Source organism: Mustelus asterias, chromosome 13 (genome assembly GCF_964213995.1).
Source record: "Mustelus asterias chromosome 13, sMusAst1.hap1.1, whole genome shotgun sequence".
Lineage (NCBI taxonomy): Eukaryota > Metazoa > Chordata > Chondrichthyes > Carcharhiniformes > Triakidae > Mustelus > Mustelus asterias.
This window is the reverse complement of record NC_135813.1, coordinates 96,434,182-96,457,906: the sequence shown is the minus strand read 5'-3', so window position 1 is coordinate 96,457,906 and position 23,725 is coordinate 96,434,182. Positions and strand designations below refer to the sequence as shown.

Here is a 23,725-nt window from a genome sequence, read left to right as displayed (position 1 = left end):
ATTTTTGAACAGTAAAGGAATTAAGGGTTATGGTGAGCAGACGGGTAAGTGGAGCTGAGTCCATGAAAAGATCAGTCGTGATCTTATTGAATGGCGGAACAGGCTCGAGGGACCAGATGGCCTACTCCTGCTCCTAGTTCTTATGTTCTAACGGTGGATCTACCAAGACATTGCTTTTGTTGATTTTGGGAAGGAGGTAGAAGCAGGCTGTGTGAGGTTGGGGATGATGCGGTTGAATGGGATGATGTCAATAGCAGATTATAGATTTAGTGAGTTTATTGGTTGTGTATTTTGCACGAGTATAAATATTGCTGTTCTTGTTTTCTTTGCAGTTCATCAACAAACTGATGGAGGTAGTACCTCTTTCCATATCAACAGAAAGTAACCTTGCACTGCCAGGTGATGTCAAAGCCATGCAAAGACACATGTTTGTCGTCCAGTTTGCCAGGTTGTTAGGTCTTCATGAGACCTTGGAGCAGACACGGAAGCTCAGACTTGTCCAGGAGCTGATGCAGAGATACAAGCATGCCCTGAAGTTTGGTGAGTTTGTTATTCCTCCTTTTGTACTGTGAGAGCATGCTACACCCTAATACTTTCTCCTGTGTGATTTTGAGTAGGCTGTTTGGCAAACATTTTAGAGATGTATGGACAGTAATTTATTTTTTAAAAAGTTAATCTTTTTCTCCTGATGAGTAGATCTGAAGCCCAGATTTAGAAGCAGACCAGTGATATTGCTGGAATTTAACAAACTAAAACTGTGCAGCTTACTGGCATATGGCATTTTTGAGCAGTGCCCTTCTTGTCTTGCAAGAGCCTTCCATCCATTCAGGTATGAGCTTGCAGGAATACCTCGGGCTAAGTGGGAAGAATCTCAGTCCTTCATAACATGACTCAACATTCAGGTGGCACCAGTGAGCCAGGCTAGCCAGTCTTTCACTGAAAGCCCTGGCCTATTGTGGACTTCCCTTACTCGGGTACCAGACTGCCAGATTTGCAAGAGGATTTTCTTGTTTCAAGATCCTGTTGTCAAGCATATCATTTCAGAATCAGCTTTACCCATCCTCATCCAAAGGAGTTAGTCATCGGTTGGACCTTATTGATCTCATTGTTGTGTTAGGAGATGTAATAAAGTTCATTTTCAAAGCTCAAGTTGAGCTTTTCAAATCCACATGTTTTGCCTTTTTATTACTTCTTATTGTTCAGTAATGCAGTTAGAAATTCATTGTTTAACAAACGAGATGCTGACCTTTTCTTGAAAGCTGTGTTCTTAATATAAACAAAGACATTGAGGAAAGCTGAAGCATTTTTCTGATCAGTGAACACTTTAAACCATGATTTCAATCGACCATAATCTGAGATAATCCTGACAACATAACTTGCTTCAAAAATAATCCTTTACTGTATCAAGAGACTTTTTTGTTAGCTGGCTTACACCATTTGACTTGGTTGTCTAAGAAACCGGATTTTACGTTACTCTGATTCTTTTTCCTGCACTTCTGAAGATGCGGCATTACACTGGACTTGATCCCACGATGTCAGTTGTCCTGCGTGAATGATTGTCAAAATAGTTATTCTTTGGTGTTAAGTTTAGTTAGTCGAATAGCAGGATATTTGACCATGGGGCCCAATCGGGGCCAATCTTGTCGTCTTCTCATGTTTCCAGATGCATTTTCCAGCAGGGTTCAATGATCAGCAATCAGATGTGGAAACTCAGCATATTTTCCTCCTCGGTAACCTGGTGCACTGATGCCAATTATAATGCTCCTATCACCATCGTGATTGACACGATGACTCCATGTGGACTAGGAATCAAAATGAGGGCCTTCCTGGTCAATGTAGCTCAACTGCACCTTTTTATTACTGACTTATAATTTGCAGAACTGATGATTATCTCTTTGTGCAGATTGTGAGGGCGGCTTTACATTGTGCAATTTTCTTGAATGCTGATAGTGGGCCAGCGAATGCAAGGTCAGGGCATCAAAAAGCACCTGTCATTATTTGACATGCTCTTGCATGTTTTGAGTTTTAAATTTTTCACATGGCAAGTTGTTGAAAATGTAAGCTCGATAATGTCGCTGAGGAAAACTGGACATCTGGGAACCTGCGTGAACAGAGCAAACAACTGGGCCTCAACCATCAGATTGAAGTATTGTGAAATTGCCAACACAAGGACTGAGAAGGAAATATAGATTTGTGCGAGTCCATTCAATATCAGATCAGCTACATAAGATTGTATAAGATAAAGGCAGGAAAACTACTCCCGGGGGCGGGGGGGATTAAATTAACAGTTAAAACCTAAAGCAATGAGTCTCTTGTAATAACCAATTTTCTAGACTGAAAGTTATTTGCCAATAATTAGCTCGTCCCATGTCTTTAAAGGGGACTTGGAAAATGGACAAGATTCAATTGCCTGTGTCAAGTTTAGTTCCTATCATGAACATGTATTTGTAGAGAACTTAATTTTCAGGATAATGGGGAGGGGGAAGCTGGCCTGTGGGACTCGATTTCAAAGGGCTGATGCAAGCGTGACAGGCTCAATGGCCCCTTCTGTGCTACTAGATTCTATCTGTGCAGATACAGCAACTCCATGACATGTAAATTATTTCAGTAGCGAAATGCCTATTTTTGCCCTTAATGGTGGGCAGCACTTGGACAAAATAGTTTATATATTTATATATGCTTATCTCATCTGAAATCTCTGTGCTATGTGTACAAAAATAGAGACAAATGTCTCACTATTATTTTGACAAGAAAATCTGAGCCAGTATCCCCCTCTGTCAATTTTTTAATTCAGCATAAAGCCAGCTACTTTGCCAGTTTCAGTTCAGATCTATGTAAGCACTGGTGTAGCATACAGTCAACTTGACTCGAGTTTCCCCCCCTCACTCTCGAGTCAGTTTGTTGTGCAGTTTTTTTTTGTCGTTTTTAAGACCTCTTTTGGTTATGTTTAATAGGAAAGGCATGCTTGAAAACAGAATTACAATTCTCTGATAACTACTGTCTCCTTGCTGTGCACCTTCTTCTCGACATCTGGCGACAATCAGGTCAGTGTTTTCTTCTTGAAACTTAACCTGTAACATGATCAGCTGAGAATGCTTTTATAGTCCCAGAAATAAGCTGCTGCATTGAAACTTGTCCAATATGGCTCCAGTAGACTCACAAGTATGGGACTGAATTGGGCAGGTCTTTCAAAGGACTGATGCAAGCATGACAGGCTCAATGCCCCTTCTATGTCAATAGAATCTATCTGTGCAGATACAGCAACTCCATGACGAGTAAATTATTCCAGTAGTAAAATGCCAGTTTCCCCTTTAATGGTGGGCAACATTTGGATAGAAGAGTTTATAATATATATATGATTACTGCACCTGAAATCTCTGTGCTATGTGTGCGGCACAACGGCACGGAGGTTAGCACTGCTGCCTCACAGCGCCAGGGATCAGAGTTCAATTCTGGCGTCCGGTCACTGTCTGTGTGGAGTTTGCACGTTCTCCTCGTGTCTGCGTGGGTTTCCTCCGAGTGCTCCGGTTTCCTCCCACAGTCCAAAGATGTGCAGGTTAGGTTGATTGGCCATGCTAAATTGCCCCTTAGTGTCAGGGGGACTAGCAGGGTAAATAAGTGGGGTTACAGGGATAGGGCCTGGGTGGGATTGTGGTTGGTGCAGACTAGATGGGCCAGTTGGCCTCCTTCTGCACTGTAGGGATTCTATGATTCTGTGAATCAATCTATGATTCTACTCTTTACATCAATATAAATAACTTAAGTTAGGATAGCTTACACTTCCAGTTGCTGTGATAATGTTGAAATGCTCCAATTTTGAATTAGCTGTACTTCTAAGTTGGACAATGGATGCTGCTGCAGATTTCCAAGTGGTGCACTGCATCAGCATCTCAATGCTCAGATCATTTCAGTCTTTATTATCCACTTAACTCTACTGTATTGATAATTTCCATTACCTCAGTGTGGGGAGAAGGTAAGTTGAGAATGATAGCCATGTCGCAGCGGAAGTAAATTGTAGAAAAGTTCATTGAGAAACAATTTGAAAGGCCAAGTCATGTACACCACTGAAGGACATCTTGAACCATTAATATGTGAAACGAATTTAAATTTTATAGATTTGATAACCAGATGGTGATGTTTTAGATTGGCCGTATCTGATTCCCACCATCAATGTGTTGTGCAACTGCTGTACTGTAGAATGGATATCCAGTGTTTTTGTCTTTGTGTTGCGTAGCTGTGGACCCTGAAGCCTCAGGGTTTAAATCTACGTTTCCATTAATTTTCAAGAATCTTGATGAAACTTCTAAGAGGCCCTGATTTAATATTTATGTACCAGTGAGGCCGCCTTCAACTTCCAGTCCCACAAAATTCAAATAGGACGAATCAGTGCAGCCTATGTGCAGATTTGAACAATGTGCAAAAACTTTGACTCGGATGATTTTCTTGCGGGAGAAAGGAGAAAGCGTTAAGATGTTGAAGGAAATAAGTCATCTGCAATGGTTTTGGGCAAGTTCTTTGGATAAAATGTTATTTATTGTTGTGTGTGTGTTATTGATGGTGGGTCTATGAGCTGGTTCTACTTCACTATTTTGTGTCCTGCAGGTGAAGAATGGCCACTGTGGAGGTCCCTAGCACTGCTGGAGGAGAGCCTTGCTAACAGCCCCTCGAGTGCTCAGTTCAAGCTGCTACTCATTCGAATCTACTGTCTACTGGGAGCTTTTGAGCCAGTTGTAGACTTGTACACAAGCCTTGATGCCAAGCATGTACAGCACGATACAATTGGGTGGGTACTGATTCATAGCCAACAGAATGCATCAGCGCACTCTTCTGTTGTTCCCTTTAATTTTGAAAGATGAGGCCACTTATCTGTGCCTCTAGTTATAGACAGAGTCTTTTGAAAAGAATAAGAAATAAAGGGAGTCAAAGATGAATTGTAATATTCTCCTGTTTTTTAGCATAACCCCTGACACGAAGTGGCTGTGCTCCTCCTAAGAGAAATATATTTGGGTTATTGTTATTGTAGTCTCACATGCAAGCCCATGCCACAAATTATTATTCTCATTTGGAAACCTAATGGTCAAATAAAAGTGGTGTGGCATGGATTTCAGTAAGGCATTTGACAAAGTCCCACATGGCAGGTTGGTTAAGAAGGTTAAGGCTGATGGGATACAAGGAGAAGTGGCTAGATGGGTGGAGAACTGGCTTGGCCATAGGAGACAGAGGGTAGTGGTCGAAGGGTCTTTTTCCGGCTGGAAGTCTGTGACCAGTGGTGTTCCGCAGGGCTCTGTACTGGGACCTCTGCTATTTGTGATATATATAAATGATTTGGAAGAAGGTGTAACTGGTGTAATCAGCAAGTTTGCGGATGACACCAAGATGGCTGGAATTGCGGATAGCGAAGAGCATTGTCGGGCAATACAGCAGGATATAGATAGGCTGGAAAATTGGGCGGAGAGGTGGCAGATGGAGTTTAATCCGGATAAATGCGAAGTGATGCATTTTGGAAGAAATAATGTAGGGAGGAGTTATACAATAAATGGCAGAGTCATCAGGAGTATAGAAACACAGAGGGACCTAGGTGTGCAAGTCCACAAATCCTTGAAGGTGGCAACACAGGTGGAGAAGGTGGTGAAGAAGGCATATGGTATGCTTGCCTTTATAGGACGGGGTATAGAGTATAAAAGCTGGAGTCTGATGATGCAGCTGTATAGAACGCTGGTTAGGCCACATTTGGAGTACTACGTCCAGTTCTGGTCGCCACACTACCAGAAGGACGTGGAGGCATTGGAGAGAGTGCAGAGAAGTTTTACCAGGATGTTGCCTGGTATGGAGGGTCTTAGCTATGAGGAGAGATTGGGTAGACTGGGGTTGTTCTCTTTGGAAAGACGGAGAATGAGGGGAGATCTAATAGAGGTATACAAGATTATGAAGGGTATAGATAGGGTGAACAGTGGGAAGCTTTTTCCCAGGTCAGAGGTGACGATCACGAGGGGTCACGGGCTCAAGCTGAGAGGGGCGAAGTATAACTCAGACATCAGAGGGATGTTTTTTACACAGAGGGTGGTGGGGGCCTGGAATGCGCTGCCAAGTAGGGTGGTGGAGGCAGGCACGCTGACATCGTTTAAGACTTACCTGGAGAGTCACATGAGCAGCCTGGGAATGGAGGGATACAAACGATTGGTCTAGTTGGACCAAGGAGCGGCACAGGCTTGGAGGGCCGAAGGGCCTGTTTCCTGTGCTGTACTGTTCTTTGTTCATTGGGGAATATAATATTGGTGCTGTTCTGAGGATAGGAGTTGAATCACATTGAGGCATATAGAGTGGGCTTTTCTCTAAATCCAGTCTGAGACCTGGGTACATTCAATGTTGACTGACTTGCATTCCCCATAGAATTCTCTGAACGAAACAATTACAGCAGAATTGCAGTTATTAACTCTCGGGTTCCCTGGATTAGTGAAGGAAATTGGTATATCATCCTCAAATCTTAGTCCTGCTCATATTATATATCTCTAATCTCAGCACTTAAGTACAAATAAAATGACAAATGGAATGTAATTGTTTTTTGACTGAGAGGTTAATTTACATCTGAAAAGTGGAGATTTGCATTTGTTGTCTGTACAACATGAATTCATTTTACACAAAGCTTTGGTGATCAATTGAAACTTGGATCGAGCAGATTCAAGAATATTTTTAACGTTCAGGTATTTCAGAAATATAAGCAACGATGGGAAGATCAGTCTAAGGGTACTAAAGGTAGCACAAACTTTTATATTGACGCTGTCTCTTGATGTTGGTGACTGACACTGCTGTGTTTGACTGGCAGGTATCTGCTGACTCGATATGCGGAGCCGCTGGGCCATCTTGCTGCTGCTTCCCAAGCGTGTAACTTCACACTCAGGTTTTTCCACTCCAACCAGAAAGATGTAAGTGTGGTGTAGACTTGGACAATGAAAAGGTTGTGTCAGAAAAGGTCCGTGTGCATGAATCCTTGCAGTTAATAACCTTGTTTTAGAACTCTTCCCGCCCAACCCCATGCAAAGAAAAATGTAACAAAAGGTGCAAAGTATGAGGAAATTATGTTTTAAAAATATTTTTATTAATGATTTTCAGCATTATTAGTACAATATGCAACAAATTCCCAGGATTTAGCACAGTACAGAATGATCATATTCCACAGATAAATATGAAGAGGACCAGCAGAGATCAGTATAAATCGTTTCAGGGAATCAGACGTCGTACTCCGTGTTCTTCTAGACAGTGCGTGCTTTTGTACAGATATTGAAAGGATAACAGAAAAAGAGTGTGGGAATGCAGGGTAATAGGATATGGCCATGAAAACGTGGCACTGTGGTGCCTTGCAGGGAACAACAAAGTCGGAACTGCACTACCAGCCAGTCCTCTTGGGGCCAGAGGGAAAGAAAAGAGTCTCTCGGGGCAATGGGGCACCAGAAGGTACCACTGAGACGAGTGCTACCCCTAAATGCAGCCCTTAAAATGAGAATGCCCGAAAAACCACCCCTCCACAGTGCAAACTATTGAGTAAATCATTGCCCATCTCAGCATTATACAAACAGACCCAGAATAATAACATAGTCCAAGAAACCAAACCTGGATCATGCCTCCGAGATACCACAAACTCTGCTCCTCTTCAACTCCAACCAATATCTCGACCCACCAAGAGGGAAAAACACCTTCTGCTAATGGGCCTTCCTCTAAGAGGAGGAGAAAAACCGTCAGCACACCCACAAACAGGATATCCTGGAGAGAGAGATGATCATACCTTGAACCAGCCAGAAAGAGGACCCTTGCACACTACACTCAATGAACTACAATCTACCCACATACGAAGAGAAGAATTCGCAAAGAGGGGCATCCGAGACAGCCACAACAGTGCACTGTCACAGGATATCGCCCTCCAGTGCACTCTCGCACCCAAGAAAAACAAAATCAGCCCTAGAGACTCCATGCAAGATCACATGGAGAGAAATGAACCTTCTATCCCACCTAATCTAAATTCCACTTCAAGGAGGAGTTAACAAATACTAGGGCTCAAGCCCTCAAATCACCCATCAGGTTCAGCAAGCAACCGGGTACCACAGCCTAGGAAAGACTGGTGCTCAGAAAGAGAGCAACCCAGAGGCCGCCCCAAACTTAAAAAAAGGGGGAGGGGGGGTTGGTCTAAACCCCCAACCATGCTCATGTGTGCACTATTACAGATCTCCCACACTTGCACCAACAGCAAGGAGTCCACTCCAAGATATTCAATCTGTCTGTACCGCCATAAGATAAATGCAGGATTTCTCAAACCCAATAAGCAAGGAAGTAGGGGGAAAAAAACAAGCCTCTGTTCTCAACACATGCCCTTATCAGGATGACAGACAACATCACGTAATCAGGATTATAAATCACAAGGGAACAAAGTTCAGGATTAACAATTAACTGCAGATTTACAAGCCATCCACGGAGCTAGGAAAGGACAAAAGCTATGACCAGAAGGTCGAGGAACATCCAGGAACCCTGCACAACCTCACCAAAGTCTCCACATCTCCATCATGCCGTCGTTCCAGAGTCCGTGCGAACAAAAGTCTAGGTTTTAGTGGGCAGGAAACATCCATCTTATTTGGCTGCCTTCAACCTCTCTCGACGAACATTGAGACATTGCAAACCCACCGGTTGGGGTCTCCAGCCAACCCCAAACTTCGAGAACCAGATGAGATGTTCTTCAGCGAATTCAGATTGAGATTATGAAAGCATGTTGAAAAACAGTCAGGAATCTCACCGCAGCCCTTTCTCTTTCTAAGGGGACTAGCTCATAGACAATCCTCTTCCAGCCATGTTTCCGCTACTTAATCAGATGTTCAACACACCATGCAGCAGGGTTTCCAACGATGGAAGGTGAGCCTTCACCAAGGAAATCTTCTCGACTGAAAGGATTATCATCTCTACATGATTCTTTCTCTGTAGGATATCTTGCAGTTCATCGTGGTGGGCACTCATAAAAACAGTCTTCATATTGGCGCCAACAATTCCTCCTGAGGATGGGCCTGCTCACTACCGATGCCGCCATTGTGAACTGGGCCCCATCCAAGCCAGCTTAGACCACATCTGCTGCCTCTCAGCGCCAGGCACCCGGGTTCGATTCCCGTTTTGGGTCACTGTCTGTGCAGTCTTCACATTCTCCCCATGTCTGCGTGGGTTTTCTCCGGGTGCTCCGGTTTCCCCCCACAGTCCAAAAGATGTGCTGGTTAGGTGTATTGGCCATGCTCAATTCTTCCTCAATGTACCCAAACAGGCACCGGAGTGTGGCGATTAGGGGATTTTCACAGTAGCTTCATTGTAGTGTTCATGTAAGCCTACTTGTGACAATAAATTAACCTTAAACTTTAAAAACTTTAATCTCACAAATCAGGATTTCTTCGATTTATTTGGCTCCCCGCAGTCAAAAAATTTTAAGATTTTCCAAAACCATTGCACAGATATATATATATAGAGCTCATAGAGGTTTACAGCATGGAAACAGGCCCTTCGGCCCAACTTGTCCATGCCGCCCCTTTTTTTTAAACCACTAAGCTAGTCCCAATTACTCACGTTTGGCCCAAATCCCTCTATAGCCATCTTACCCATCTATATATATTAGATCAACTAATTACATTTGGGTAAAAAAGAATTAAAAGATGAGTAGAGGCAGAGCTCACGGAAAAGCAGCTGTTCCTGCTCACATTCCATGAACAATTGTACTGACTCCACTTCTGTTCCAGCTGTGATCAGGTAACTCTCTGCATAGGTCAAAAACTGAAGCTTTCTGAAGTAATGTTTCTAACGAACCGTTTTTTTTTAAGTGCTCTTCTTTTATTTTTCAGACCTCTGAATACATAATCCAGGCGTACAAATATGGTGCATTTGAGAAAATTCCAGAATTCATTGCCTTCCGGAACAGGCTGAACAACTCCTTGCATTTTGCACAAGTCCGCATAGAACGTATGCTGTTAGACCTCTTCCTCGAAGCAAACATGTATGTGTGGCTGTACCATTCCGTACTGAACCTGTAAAACAGGGCTCTTTTTTAACTGCTAAATTGATTCACTAGTTTTATGGGAATTGATGACATTAGTCAATTAGCAATGCTTCAGTTTGTAACAATAGTGCTGTGGTTTTTATTTCATTTTGAAAATTTATAAAGTTTGTGTGCTCATATGTTTAATGAGGCTTTATATAATATATTTGCATTTTTGCTCATTTTCAGCAGCCTGTGTTTTGATTGCAATCTGCTTGCAGGAGGAATGCATTGATGTCAGATTTCTTGATGTGACTGCATACCCTGGGAGCAATGTAGTCAGAGGTTAAAGCACTTTGGTCATGGTTTCTATGGCTAGGAGAAAAGCCATACATCTGCATTGGATCATTTTTGGGAATAGAATTTTAAATCTCCCCACTCCCTTGCTTATATGTGTATTTTGTGTATCTGCCAGTGAAGCACGGGGATCCTGATTTTTCTCACTCCTGTTTCTCCCACTGAGGCTCAGTGGTTGTCTTCTGATGTACCGTCATCGATCTGGCAAGAACCCGGATCTTTTTTTTCCCTGACCGCTCCCCTCTCCGATGGAGCAATTCCACATTCTCTCCAATCAGAACTAAAGATTGCAGGGAGTGAATGGAGATGCAGGGAAGAAGGCAATTAGTCTGTCCTTACACTCCAGTGAAGTATCTTTTTGCAGTGTAGAATGTAGTGCCATAAATATTACCTCAAATGTGTGCTGTTTAAGAATGCTGCAGAATGCAAAATATAGCTGAATATGTCTCATCTGTAATTTCACACCACAGTGGATCGAGCACATGTAACAAGGGAGGGTAAAATGGGAAGGCCTTGCTGTGCTTGAATGTTTTATTAAATTGGCACCTTGCTTAATTTTGACTTTTAACTTTATCCCCACCTGATGTTTCACACTAAAGTGAAGAAATGGAAAGGTTAATAATGCAATAGTTCCTGCAGCTTAACGCCTAGAGCCATGTGTCAAGGTTAATATATGGAAATCTGCTATTTGGTCTAACAAGCCCACATTAGCTTTTATTCTCCAATGAGGCAAGTCTTAATCATATAAGAACAAAGAAAATTACAGCACAAGAACAGGTCCTTCGGCCCTCCAAGCCTGCACCGACCATGCTGCCCGACTTAACTAAAACCCCCTACCCTTTCGGGGACCAATATCCCTCTATTCCCATCCTATTCATGTATTTGTCAAGACGCCGCTTAAAAGTCACTAACGTATCTGTTTTCACTACCTCCCCCGGCAACAAGTTACAGGCACTCACCACCCTTTGTGTAAAAAAAAAAATCTGCCTCGTACATCTTTAAACGTTGCCTCTCGCACTTTCAACCTGTGCCCCTAATAATTGACTCTTTCACCCTGAGAAAAAGCTTCTGACTATCCATCTGTCCATGCCTCTCATAATCTTGTAGACTTCTATCAGGTCGCCCCTCAACCTCCGTTGTTCCAGTGAGAACAAACCATGTTTCTCCAACCTCTCCTCATAGCTAATGCCCTCCATACCAGGCACCATCCTGGTAAATCTTTTCTGTACCCTCTCCAAAGCCTCCACATCCTTCTGGTAGTGTGGCGACCAGAATTGAACACTATATTCCAAGTGTGGCCTAACTAAGATTCTATAAAGCTGCAACATGACTTGCCAATTCTTAAACTCAATGCCCTGGCCGATGAAGGCAAGCATGCCGTATGCCGCCTTGACTACCTTCTCCACCTGCGTTGCCACTTTCAGTGACCTGTGTACCTGTACACCCAGATCCCTTCGCCAATCAATACTCTTAAGGGTTCTGCCATTTACTGTATATTTTCTCTCTGTATTAGACCTTCCAAAATGCATTACCTCACATTTGTCCGGATTAAATTCCATCTGCCACCTCTCCGCCCAAGTCTCCAACTGATCTATATCCTGCTGTATCCTCTGATGGTCCTCATCGCTATTCGCAAATCCACCAACCTTTCTCTCTTTCCTTACATCTCTTTATTCTCCTGCCTAGAACTAACAGTCTGGAAGAAAGTATAAAATCAATGGGTTTATGTCCAGATGAAGATGATATTCCATGGGACAATCTTCGGGATAACCGGGATCTGGCTGTTCTCATTAGCTGGGATCCAAAGGACAGGTAAGCAGTATTGTGAAATGTAATTGTGACTATGCGACAGTGAGAAAGTGATCTCGTTAAATCTAGTTCTAAAGATCTAAACTTCTCTTGGTATTTGTAGATTTCTAATTCCAGGGACCAAAAATCTACTATTAAATTAATATATATGTGCGTATAAATATATTTATTAAGCATTGCCATTCTCATCTCTCCACCACCCTGCGCAATGTCCACTATTTTACAAATTAGGCTTTTCCACCACCTTAGCCAGGACCAGGCCATCAGTATTCATGGACCTTTTCGAATTCATTTATGACCAATGCAACTTTCCTTCCCCTCAAATACTCTTCACCTGTGCAACAGCCAACCCTAAATATCTTCACCTCCAAGCTTGCCTTTTTTATTTTAAAATATTTCTTGAAAGTTTTCCATTTTATAATTTACCAATGTCGCCAAAAACCAGTACAGTACAGAATAATCATCATTCCACATATTCGTATATATTAATATGGTAATTGTAAATATTAATACATTGGTTCAAATTATCAATCACAATTCATTATAATTGGCATCTCCTTTCACACGGAAATTGAACGGATATTACAAAGAATGGGGTTATCAGGATAATCGGATAACAGCATAAAGCTATGAGCACATGGCACAATGGTGCACACCTTTATCCATAGGATAACAAAGAGCTATACACAACATACAAGTTCCTGTATGGGGTCAGATGCAACTAAGTGAGACCCAAGTCAGCACCCTAAGACCTCTGAACAGTAAAAGGATACCCCAGAAAAAGGGGGGCATCAGGATACGACCACTGGTACAAAATTTGACTTGACAGTGTGCACTCTTGTATACGGGTAACAGGAGCAGAGCTACACCGCCTCACAGGAATTGTGTGAATAAAACCGAGCTCAGGATCTGAACTCACCCCGGATGTCACAAATAGCGGGATATCTTCCACTCCTGTCCAGATGCCCCCCGAAGACGAACTACTCCCAAAGTACAAAAGACAATGTGACACCATAAGTTCTAACAGGATGTTTTCCTCATCTATTATGAGGAGTTACAAGGCCATGCCCACCATCTCTATACCATATCACCTGCCACCCTGCTGTGGCACTACCCATCTTAACCATAAACAAAGTAAAAGGTACCAAAAAATATACTCCTTTACTATAAATGCAAGGATTACAGCATTAAAAAAAAATTAAATATTGCACGACTCAACTGTCGCAACCAACCCAGCATATTTCCCAATAGAATCAAAGAGACCCATTATCAGTCCACAAACAAGAAAATATCTCCGCAAACACTGAATCCCAAAGATTTGAATTTGACACGGCCATAGACAAAGTGGTCAGATCCCTTACCACCCCGCTCCCCTGGAACTACACATCAGACCAAAATTGAATGCAAGATGCAAGTGGTATCAAACTCTAAACTAAGGTCTCTCTCGCTCCATCGCCAGTGCATACTGGTGGATAAATTCCATCATAAATAAATCCCTGATTTTCAAAGGATAACAGGCAATATACTCCTTTACTATAAATGCAAGGATTACAGCATTAAAAAAAAATTAAATATTGCACGACTCAACTGTCGCAACCAACCCAGCATATTTCCCAATAGAATCAAAGAGACCCATTATCAGTCCACAAACAAGAAAATATCTCCGCTCATATAGCATGCACCCTTGTCAGGATAAAAGGCAACATCTTAAAATCAGAAATCGCAAGGGATAAATATTCAGAATTAATGATGAATTGCAGGATAATATAGCCATCCACAGAGCTTGAAAAGGCCAAAGCTGTGAGAGGATTGTCACACAACATCAAGGATCCATCCAGAAACTCAACGAAGCCTTTGCACCTCTGTGTCGTTGCCCGGTAGAGAGAGTCCGAGGCCCTGGCAGGTAGCGAGATCTCATTGCATCTGGCTGTGAAAACCAAGATCAAGTCAACAAAGCCAAGACCAACATTTGGGATCTTTGGCTGACCCTGGCCTCAAAGAACAGATGCAATATGCCCCATCAAACTAGAAATGCCCAGCCTTCAAATCGAGATCATCAAAGTATGACAGACAGTTCTCAAATTCAGCCAGGAATTCATCCCCAGCTCCTCTTGGGGAATCTGGCACATTGACACTCCATCTCCAGCACCATCTCCCCAATTTAACCAGGATGGCCAACATATCATGCAGTAGGATTTCCAAGGACTGAAAGTGAGCCCTCACCAAGGAAACTGCCCTCTCGACTGACTGGATTCTTTTCTCGGCTTTATCCATTTTCTCTCGGATATTTTGCAGTTCATCAATGTGTGCACCAATGACCTGTGCCAGGGAGCTGAAGCTGTTGTCCACAACTTTACTCACAAAGACAGCCATCATTACGATGTCTTATGGCACCAAGAAAGTGTGAGCTTGTTCGCCAGCAAAAACTGTCACTGCGAACAAGGCCCCACCCCAGCTGTCTCCAACTGCACTGATCAAATGAGGATTTTCTTGCCTTTACTCGGCTCTCCGTCACCAAAAGTTTAACCAGGATCTTCCAAGAACATAGCATGGAGTTTACTTTCCAAAATTAAATAGTTATGAGTTGTGCATCAGGAAAGGATTAAAATATGAGTAGTGCCAGAGCTCATGGAAATGCAACCGTTCCCGCGCTTACATTACATGACCCTCAAGCTCAGCTTCTTTAACGTTTTCTTTGCTAGCCTCCCTGACTCCACAATCTGTCTACAAAATAGCACTAAGTCATCTCGCGCACAGTTTTCTTTTATCAATTTTTACTGTGCCCAGACAGTTGAGTTAATCCTTTGAGTTTGAAATCTGACATCTTTTCCCACTCTCTCTCTTTGATATTTATCCTCATGTCGCTATGCTTGTCCCGTATTACTCCGGTACTAGTCAATTTCTTAGTTGCCATTTTTTGCTCTGCCATTGGTGACTGTTCCTTCAGTCACTATTCCTCTGAACCCTAGAACTTAGAAAAATCCTTTTGACCCACCATCTCCCACCCTAATTTCAAAAGCCATTCGAACACCTTTTTTTACCATACCACCATCTTCTTTTCTCTCCAATTCGCATTTCACTTTTCCTCTGTTCATTCTCATTCACACTCCATCTTTTTGGTCAAGAATATTATTTTTAAAAAAGTAATTTTATTGTGTCAGTTTCTATATAGATCTTTAATATCTCCACAAGGCCGCTGAGATTTAGATTCAAACCTAATCCAGGTCAATGATAAGGCTGACGATAAGGCTGCTGTGTGAAATAAATTTGCACAATCTCAGTGCAATCCCTATTCATTGTGGCACACCACAAAGCAGCTCCTGAACTATCATGGAATTGTAACTAAATAGGCCATCTCGTTCACAGCTAACAGCTCTGAGAGATTAGGAAACAATTCTGTGCACCATGGGGTGTACACAGTTGTGTAAATTAATATGTGAAAACCTCTTTGCGTATTGGTCCAGAAAAATGTTACTGTAACTTTTCTTCCCCCCTCAATTATGATAGGGAATTGTCAGACGGAGAAAGAAAGACTTCTATGAAAGAGGAAAGAATATGGCTTCAGGTTCGCTCATTGACACTGCGTCTGATCTGTGCACTCGCTGCTGTTAGCCATACAGTAGAGCCGAAAAATTCGGAAAAGACAACAGAAAACGGTGTCACCTCTAAAATTGAAACGCTGCGCTCTTTAATTCAGCAGCTTGAATGTGTAGTGCAGTCTGAGAAGAAAAAAGACAAACAAATTGTTCAGGTACAGTCCTCAATATTTGAAAAAATGTAATTCGGTTTGACAAGAAGCTGATACTTGGCAAACAATGTCACATTTTCTGCAACTTCTGGTTCCAGACTCTCTCCTGCACACCGCTCGGCTCAGTTGATAAAAGACACTGTTTAGTGACTTATAGAAGAGTAATTTTGTGTATTTAGTCCCCTGTCTGTACTAAGGGGTAGAAGTTTGGAATTCTCTTCTGCTAACAGCAATTGCTGCTAGATCAATTGGTAATTTTAAACCTCAGATTGTTAGACTTTTGTTAACCAAAGGTATTAGGGGATTTGGGCAAAGACAGGGATATGAAATTAGGTCACAGATCAGCCGTGGTTTCATTGATTGGCAGAACGGGCTTGAAGGGCTAAATGGCCAAATTGTGTTGAGAGATGGTGCAATAACTATCTTGGGAGCGCGAAAGGTTGGCAGTGTTCTTCCTCCTGAACTTCAGCCTTTAGTTCTTGCTGAAAAGTGTCTGTGGACAGAAACTCCTATTTCTTATCTTATGGCCCTGCAGATTATTAGTTTACCAGCTAGATGAGTACGAGAGGAGAAAGTACATTGCCTACTGTGATGTAGCGCAATAAGAACCACCGTAAACATAGTCCAAAAGTACATAGACCTTTTGCGAATTAATAGTCATTGTCCGAAATGCGTCAGGAGTAGGGGAAACATTGAGAAATGGCCACAACCAGACTGAACTTAGTGTTGACTGTTGAAGATCTGGGCCCCTACCACCATCCTCAACCCTGACAAAACGCCTGCAGCTACATTGGCCAAAAATAACAGCTCTTCCTTGCCAGCCTCCCCACTTAATAGGAATGTCCCATCACTAAGTGCTTGCTACCTATTGTGTGTTCCTACAAATATTAGAGAATTTGTTTTTTTTTAAATATTTACTCTTTCACAGAATGTGGGCATTATTGGTTGCCCATCCCGAATTGCCCTCGAGAAGGAAGTGGCGAGCTGCTTTCATGAATCACTACAGTCCATGTGATGTAGGTACACCCGCAGTGCTGTTAGGAAGGGAGTTCCAGGATCTTGTTCCAGCGACAGTGAAAGAGCAGCAATATGTTTCCAGCTCAGGATGGTGTGGGGCTTAGAAGAGAACTTCAGGGTGCAGGCATCAGTCCCCTATCCTTTTGAGCAGTAGAGGTCTTAGATTTGGACAGACGCTTGACACGTTGCTGCATTGGATCTTTTATATGGTACACACTGTTGCACCATGTATTGGTGTCAAGCTTCTTGAACACTGTTGGAGCTGTACTTGTGCACGCAAGTGGAGAGTATTCAATCACTCTCCTGACTTCTGCCTTTTAGATAGTAGACAAGGAGATATGAGGGGAGTTACCCCCCACAGAATTCCCTGCTCCAGTGTTTCTGGTCAATGGTAAACCCAAATGTTTATAGTGGAGAGTCAGCTATGATAATGCCATTGAATGTCATGGGGAGATAGTTGGAGTCTGTCTTATTGAGGATAGTCATTGCCTGGCACTTGTGTGGCATGAATGTCATTTGCCACTTTGCCCAAGCCTGAATATTGTCCAGGTCTTGCTGCAGTCGTGAATGCTGCTGAACATTATGCAAACATCCCCACTTTGACCTTAAATGGAGGGATCATAGAAGAATCATAGGCCCCCCCGCGAAACTAGGGTCAATTTAGCATGGCTAATCAACCCAACCCGCACATCTTTGGATTATGGAAGGAAACCGGAGCACACGGAGGTAACCCACGCAGACATGGGGAGAACATGCAAACTCCACACGGCCAGGAAGTGAACCCGGTCTCCGACACTGAGGCACCCGTGCTGCCCCTAAATTTATTTATTAGAATCATAGAAACCCTACAGTACAGAAAGAGGCCATTCGGCCCATCGAGTCTGCACCGACCACAATCCCACCCAGGCCCTACCCCCATATCCCTACATATTTACCCACTAATCCCTCTAACCTACGCATCTCAGGACACTAAGGGCAATTTTTAGCATGGCCAATCAACCTAACCTGCACATCTTTGGTCTGTGGGAGGAAACCGGACCACCCGGAGGAAACCCACGCAGACACGAGGAGAATGTGCAAACTCCACACAGACAGTGACCCAAGCCGGGATTCGAACCCAGGTCCCTGGAGCTGTGAAGCAGCAGTGCTAACCACTGTGCTACCGTGCCGCCTGTAGTGTCACAAGTAGGCTTATATTAACACTGCAATGAAGTTGCTGTGAAAATCCCCTAACTGCCACACTCCGGTGCCTGTTTGGGTACACTGAGGGAGAATTTAGCATGGCCAATGCACCTAATCAGCACATCCTTTTGGACTGTGGAAGGAAACCGGAGCACCAGGAGGAAACCCACACAGACATGGGGAGAACATGCAGACTCCACACCAACAGCGACCCAAGCAGGGAATTGAACCCGGGTCCCTGGCACTTTGCGCCAGCTGTGCTAACGACGGTGCCACCGTGCCGCCCGATGGTCATTGTTGAAGCAGCTGAAGATGGTTGGGCCTCGCACACTACTGTGAGGAACTCCTGCAGCGATGTCCGGGGACTGAGATGATTGGCCTCCGACAGCCACAACCATCTTCCTTCACGCTAGGTATGACTCCTACCAGTGGAGAGTTTTCCCTGATTCCCATTAAATCCACTTTTGCTGGGGCTCCTTGATGTCAAGGGCAGTCACTCCCACCTCACCGCTTTGCCCATGTTTGGACCAAGGCTGTAATGAGGTCAGGAATTGAATGACCCTGGCAGAACCCAAACTAAGAGCCAATGGGCAAGTTATTGTTGTGTGGAGTTTGCACATTCTCCTCGTGTCTGCGTGGGTTTCCTCCGGGTGCTCCGGTTTCCTCCCACAGTCCAAAGATGTGCAGGTTAGGTTGATTGGCCATGCTAAAAAAAATTGCCCTTAGTGTCCTGGGATGCGTAGGTTAGAGGGATTAGTGGGTAAATATGTAGGGATGTGGGGTAGGGCCTGGGTGGGATTGTGGTCGGTGCAGACTCGATGGGCCGAATGGCCTCTTTCTGTGCTGTAGGGATTCTAAGATTCTAAGAGTGCTGTGCCGTTAGCATGGTAAGCAACACCTTTCAGCACTTTGCTGATGATTGAGAGTAGACAGATTAGATTTGTCCTTTTTTTGGACATGATAGAATGTACTGTGTACAAACCAATGCCAAGGAGACATGCAACATTTTTGTAAAAAGTGAGGGGAGGCAGTGCATTGTGGTATTGTCGCTGGACTAGTAATCCTGAAACCCAGAAAAGGATAAGGGTTCGAATCCCACCATGGCAGATGGTGAAATTTGAATTCAGTAAAAAAAACAATCTGGAATTAAAAGTCTAATGATGACCCTGAAACCATTGTCAATTGTCGGAAAAACCCATCTGGTTCACTAATCTCCCTTGGGGAAGGAAATCAGCCCCCACCAAACTAAATATACTTGCCGACATGTGACTTCAAATCCACAACAATGTGGTTGAATCTTAAATGCCCTCAGGGATGAGCAACTAATGCTGCCCCAGCCAGTGACACCCACGTCCCATGAACAAATAATAGGAAGAAAATACGTTAAATGTAGCCTGCCAGCGTTTACTGCTGACACAGAACCACAAAGAGCAGTAATATATCTCGAGCCGATGGATCTCCACCCATTTCAGAAAGGAGAGCATGAGGATGCTATTCGCACATTGCAGTGTTTTAGTTGTGCTGCTGCTTGTGAACTATACCAATTGTGTCAGCTTGTGGGTCTCAGTTGGTAGCAGAGTCCAGTTGGCTCCAAATTCAAGTCTCACTTGAACACACACGTCACTTTTGTGCTTGAGCACAGAAATCAAAGCCAACGCTCCAGTGTAGTACTGAGGGAACATTGCACTGTCACAGGTGCTATCTTTTGAATGACCATCACCACAATACTTTTTACCGTATCCCGATATATGTGACAATATATCAAATCGTCTGCCTGCTCGGTTGGATGTAAAAGAGCAGGGGGTTATGTCCAATATTTATTCCTGAATGAACATCACCAAGAAATAGATTATCTGGTTGTTGGTTTGTGGGAGGAGTTGAGTTCAAATTGATTACCATATTTCCTACATTACAACAGTGTCTGTACTTCAAAAAGTTCTCCATTGGCTGTAAAACTCTTTAGAGATGACCATTTTGTGGTCGTGCAAAATGCCATTTAAATGCAAGTCTGTTTTTTATTCGGGTACAAAGTTGTATTCTGTTAATGTGCTGCTGTGATGTCTAGCTTCAGAAAATTTAAATTTAATCAAGAAATTAGCATGAATACTAACGTTTACTCTGTCCTACTCAGTTTCTGGTCCAGGGACCACCTCCAACACGAATGACAACCTATTTGGAAAACAGCAGCTGTCGGTGTCAGATTAATGCTTTCCATCTGGTCACTGATATCTATGAAATGGATGTCAGTGGATTAGGTAAGGAACCAGAGAATATTGCAGTTACTTTTATAAATCAAATCATCAAATGTTGGAAGCTGTAGCTTGTGAATTTGACATCAATAAATGTGTTTGCACACAGTTAGGCAGTAAGTGGTGTGTGAGCCCAAGTTCCAATGTGAACCACATTGATTTTGAGTTATTAATAAATTAACATTTATATTCTCAAAATGCTCAGGTGTGTAAGTGCACTGACCATTGTGTAACTGTGCACATTGGGAATTTACCAGCACTGGGGCGGCAGGTTTAAATACTGTACGCAAGTGCATATGTTCTTTCCCCTTGGGTGACAGTTATAGCCTGAGTGAGTTCACTCAAGGAAGAAATCACCGCTGAGATCAGTCTTGTCTTTGCCTGATGTCCAAAAGTACAAACTTCCCAATTGTAGGTGGTGACTCCTTTCCAATTGTACTTCGATGGCATGTGTCCCTCCTGTTGGTTTGGCTGAGATCACCTAGTTCAGCACAAACCTGGAAAGTACTCTCACCAGCTGAAAAACTGGGAGGCGACCCTCTTGCATGTTTCAGTTTGTAAATGAAAATATATTTCCCTGTCCTGTCCATTTGGCTTATTGAGTCCTTCAGAAGTAATTCCCATTTTGTGTCATGAAAGACAGACTGCTGAGATGAGATTGTAGATTTTAATTTAATAATAGATATTCTTAGCATAGGAGGAGACAGTTCTGCTATTTAGGATTTATCTTTACTTATTTACTGAGACTTTACTTTTTTGATCCCACAGATGATACGCTGGATGTCCAGGAGAGGATAGCAAATAATTTTAAATCTTTGTTAGAACAATTACAAGGTAATGCTGACATTCCACAAATATTGCATTCATTTTTCTGCTGCATATCTGTTCTTGTTTTGTATTGTACTTGTAACTGCACTTATTTACTATCCTGTCTGCACTTGCGAAATAAGTAACGTGTTTGTATGTGGGGGTAAACTGAATTAGCTCAGTTCCATCAAACAAGATAAATGCCTCGAACAAATCCTCACTACCACCACTCACACCGGATAACATGGTGCACAATGCAGCATCAAGCAGGACGTTTCTTGAATCAATTTGTTAGAGGAAGTACTGAGGGTAGCAAGGGCACAGCACACAACCTGTGTGGGAAGTTTAAGTGACAGCTGGACAAGTCCTGAAGAAGATGGTTGTCAACCTGGGTTTGCAGCAGGTGATGGAAGAACTAACAAAATAACCTCACTTGACCTTGTCTTTGCGGATCTGCTTGCCACAGACGATTATGACAGGAATAACCGTTGCACTTCTTCTGGTGACCAAGTCCTGTCTTGACACTGAGGACACTATCCATTATGTCAAGTGGCACTGACAGTCTATTGAAATGGAATATATCAAGAATAGACCTTGTAGCTCAAAACTGAGTATCTACGAAACCTTTAGGAAAGCAGCAGAACTGTATCCCAACACAATCTGTAACTTTATAGCAACAAACAGGAGGAAGATCATCCAGCAGAGGCGGCAAAAGAAGACTCTGGGGGAAGTCAACTCAGTCGCTGCAACTGTACTGTGGCTAGCCGAAGAAGTGATGTCAAGGAGCGGTTAAGCCCGAGACACTGCATAAGTGTTTCCCTCCCTCCCTCCTCTAACCAAAAAAAACGGCGCTGTGAGGACAACAAGCAAATTAAAAATGAAGTGAGATTTTTATTCTTTCTTAAATACACAAGGGCAGAGATGACTGCTAGGACAGTGATATGCTCCTCCTGTGAGATGTGGCAGATCAGGGAGCTTTCTAATGTCCATGGTGACTATGTCCAATTGAAGTGTGACCAGCTGCAGCTCCTCACAGACCACGTAGTTCAGTTGGAGCAGCAGCTGGACCACAGCGGAGCATACAAGGAGCAGAGAGTGTGATAGATACTTGCTTCAGGGAGGTGGTCACACCACAGGTCCAGGCAGGTAGATGGGTACTGCCAGGAGAGGCAGGCAGATAAGGCAGGAGTCTCCTGTGGCTATTCCCCTCTCAAACAGGTATACTGTTTTGGATACTGTTGGGGGGGTTAGCCCCTCGGGAAAACAGCAGCAGCAGCCAGGCTTGTGGCACCACAACATGTTCTGCTGTGGAGCAGGGTCGGGCTAAGTCTCTAAGCAAGTGATAGTATCCTCTTTGACTACAGGAGAAGTTCCAGAAGACTGGAGAATAGCCAAAGTTTTTCCCTTGTTTAAGAAAGGAAGCAGGGATAATCCAGGAAATAATTGGCTGGTGAGCCTGACACCAGTGGTGGGGGAGCTTTTGGAGAAGATACTGAGGGACAGGATATATGCACATTTGGAGAAAGATGGACTAGTTAGTGGCAGGCACCATGGTTTTGTACGGGGAAGATCATGTCTCACCAACTTGATTGAGTTTTTTGAAGAGGTGACAAAGATAATTGATGAGGGAAGGGCTGTGGATGTAGTTTATATGGCGTTTAGTAAGGTGTTTGACAAGGTCCCACATGGCAGCCTGGTACAAAACTAAAATCACATGGGATTTGGGATGGGCTGGCTGGATGGATACAGCACTGGCTTGGTTATAGAAGACAGTAGTGGTGGAAGGGTGTTTTTCAGAAAGGAGATCTCTAGCTAGTGGTGTTCCGCAGGGATCTCTGATGTTTGCAGTATATATAAATGATCTGGAAGAAAATGTGGGTGGTCTGATTTGCAAGTTTGCGGACGACACAAAGATTGGTGAAGTTGTTGATGATAGTGCTGGGGATTGTCAGAGGATACAACAAGATATAGATAGATTGGAGACTGGGGCACAGAAATGGCAGATGGAGTTTAATCCAGACAAATGCGAGATGATGCATTTTGGAGGATCAAATTTAGGTGTGAATTATCCTGCAAATGGCAGAACCCTTAGGAACATTAACATACAGAGGGATCTGAGCGTGCAGGTCCACAGTTCCCTAAAAGTGGCAACACAGGTGGCCAAGGTGATTAAGAAGGCATATGGCATGCTTGCCTTCATCATCCGGGGCATTGAGTACAAGAGTTGGGAATCCTGTTGCAGCTGTATAAAACCTCAGGCCGCATTTGGAGTACTGCGTGTAATTCTGGTCACCACACTACTTGACGTGGAAGCTTTGGAGAGAGTGCAAAGAAGGTTCACCAGGATGTTGCCTGGTCTCAAGGTTATTGGCCAAGAGGAGAGATTGAATAAACTAGCAATGTTTTCACTGGAAAAATGGAGGCTGAGGGGAGACCTGATAGAGGTCTACTAAGGTGAGAGGCATAGACAGGGTGGATGGTCAGAGGATTTTTCCCAGGGTGGAAATGTCAATTACAAGGGGGCACAGGTTTAAGGGAGATGTGCGGGGAAAGTTTTTCACG

General features: G+C 43.3%; 1 protein-coding gene across 2 annotated transcripts in view; it reads left to right on the top strand.

The window, feature by feature from the left end:
* The window catches only part of naa25 (N-alpha-acetyltransferase 25, NatB auxiliary subunit), an 80,527-nt gene that overhangs the window by 37,521 nt on the left and 19,281 nt on the right, over window positions 1-23,725 (top strand). For both annotated transcript variants that reach the window (XM_078227337.1, XM_078227336.1), the window contains exons 12-20: window positions 333-540; window positions 2,955-3,044; window positions 4,603-4,783; window positions 6,824-6,923; window positions 9,861-10,012; window positions 12,038-12,163; window positions 15,668-15,911; window positions 20,239-20,362; window positions 21,125-21,190. In XM_078227337.1, the coding sequence (XP_078083463.1) occupies window positions 333-540; window positions 2,955-3,044; window positions 4,603-4,783; window positions 6,824-6,923; window positions 9,861-10,012; window positions 12,038-12,163; window positions 15,668-15,911; window positions 20,239-20,362; window positions 21,125-21,190 (1,291 nt within the window). The remainder of the gene's footprint in view (window positions 1-332; window positions 541-2,954; window positions 3,045-4,602; window positions 4,784-6,823; window positions 6,924-9,860; window positions 10,013-12,037; window positions 12,164-15,667; window positions 15,912-20,238; window positions 20,363-21,124; window positions 21,191-23,725) is intronic.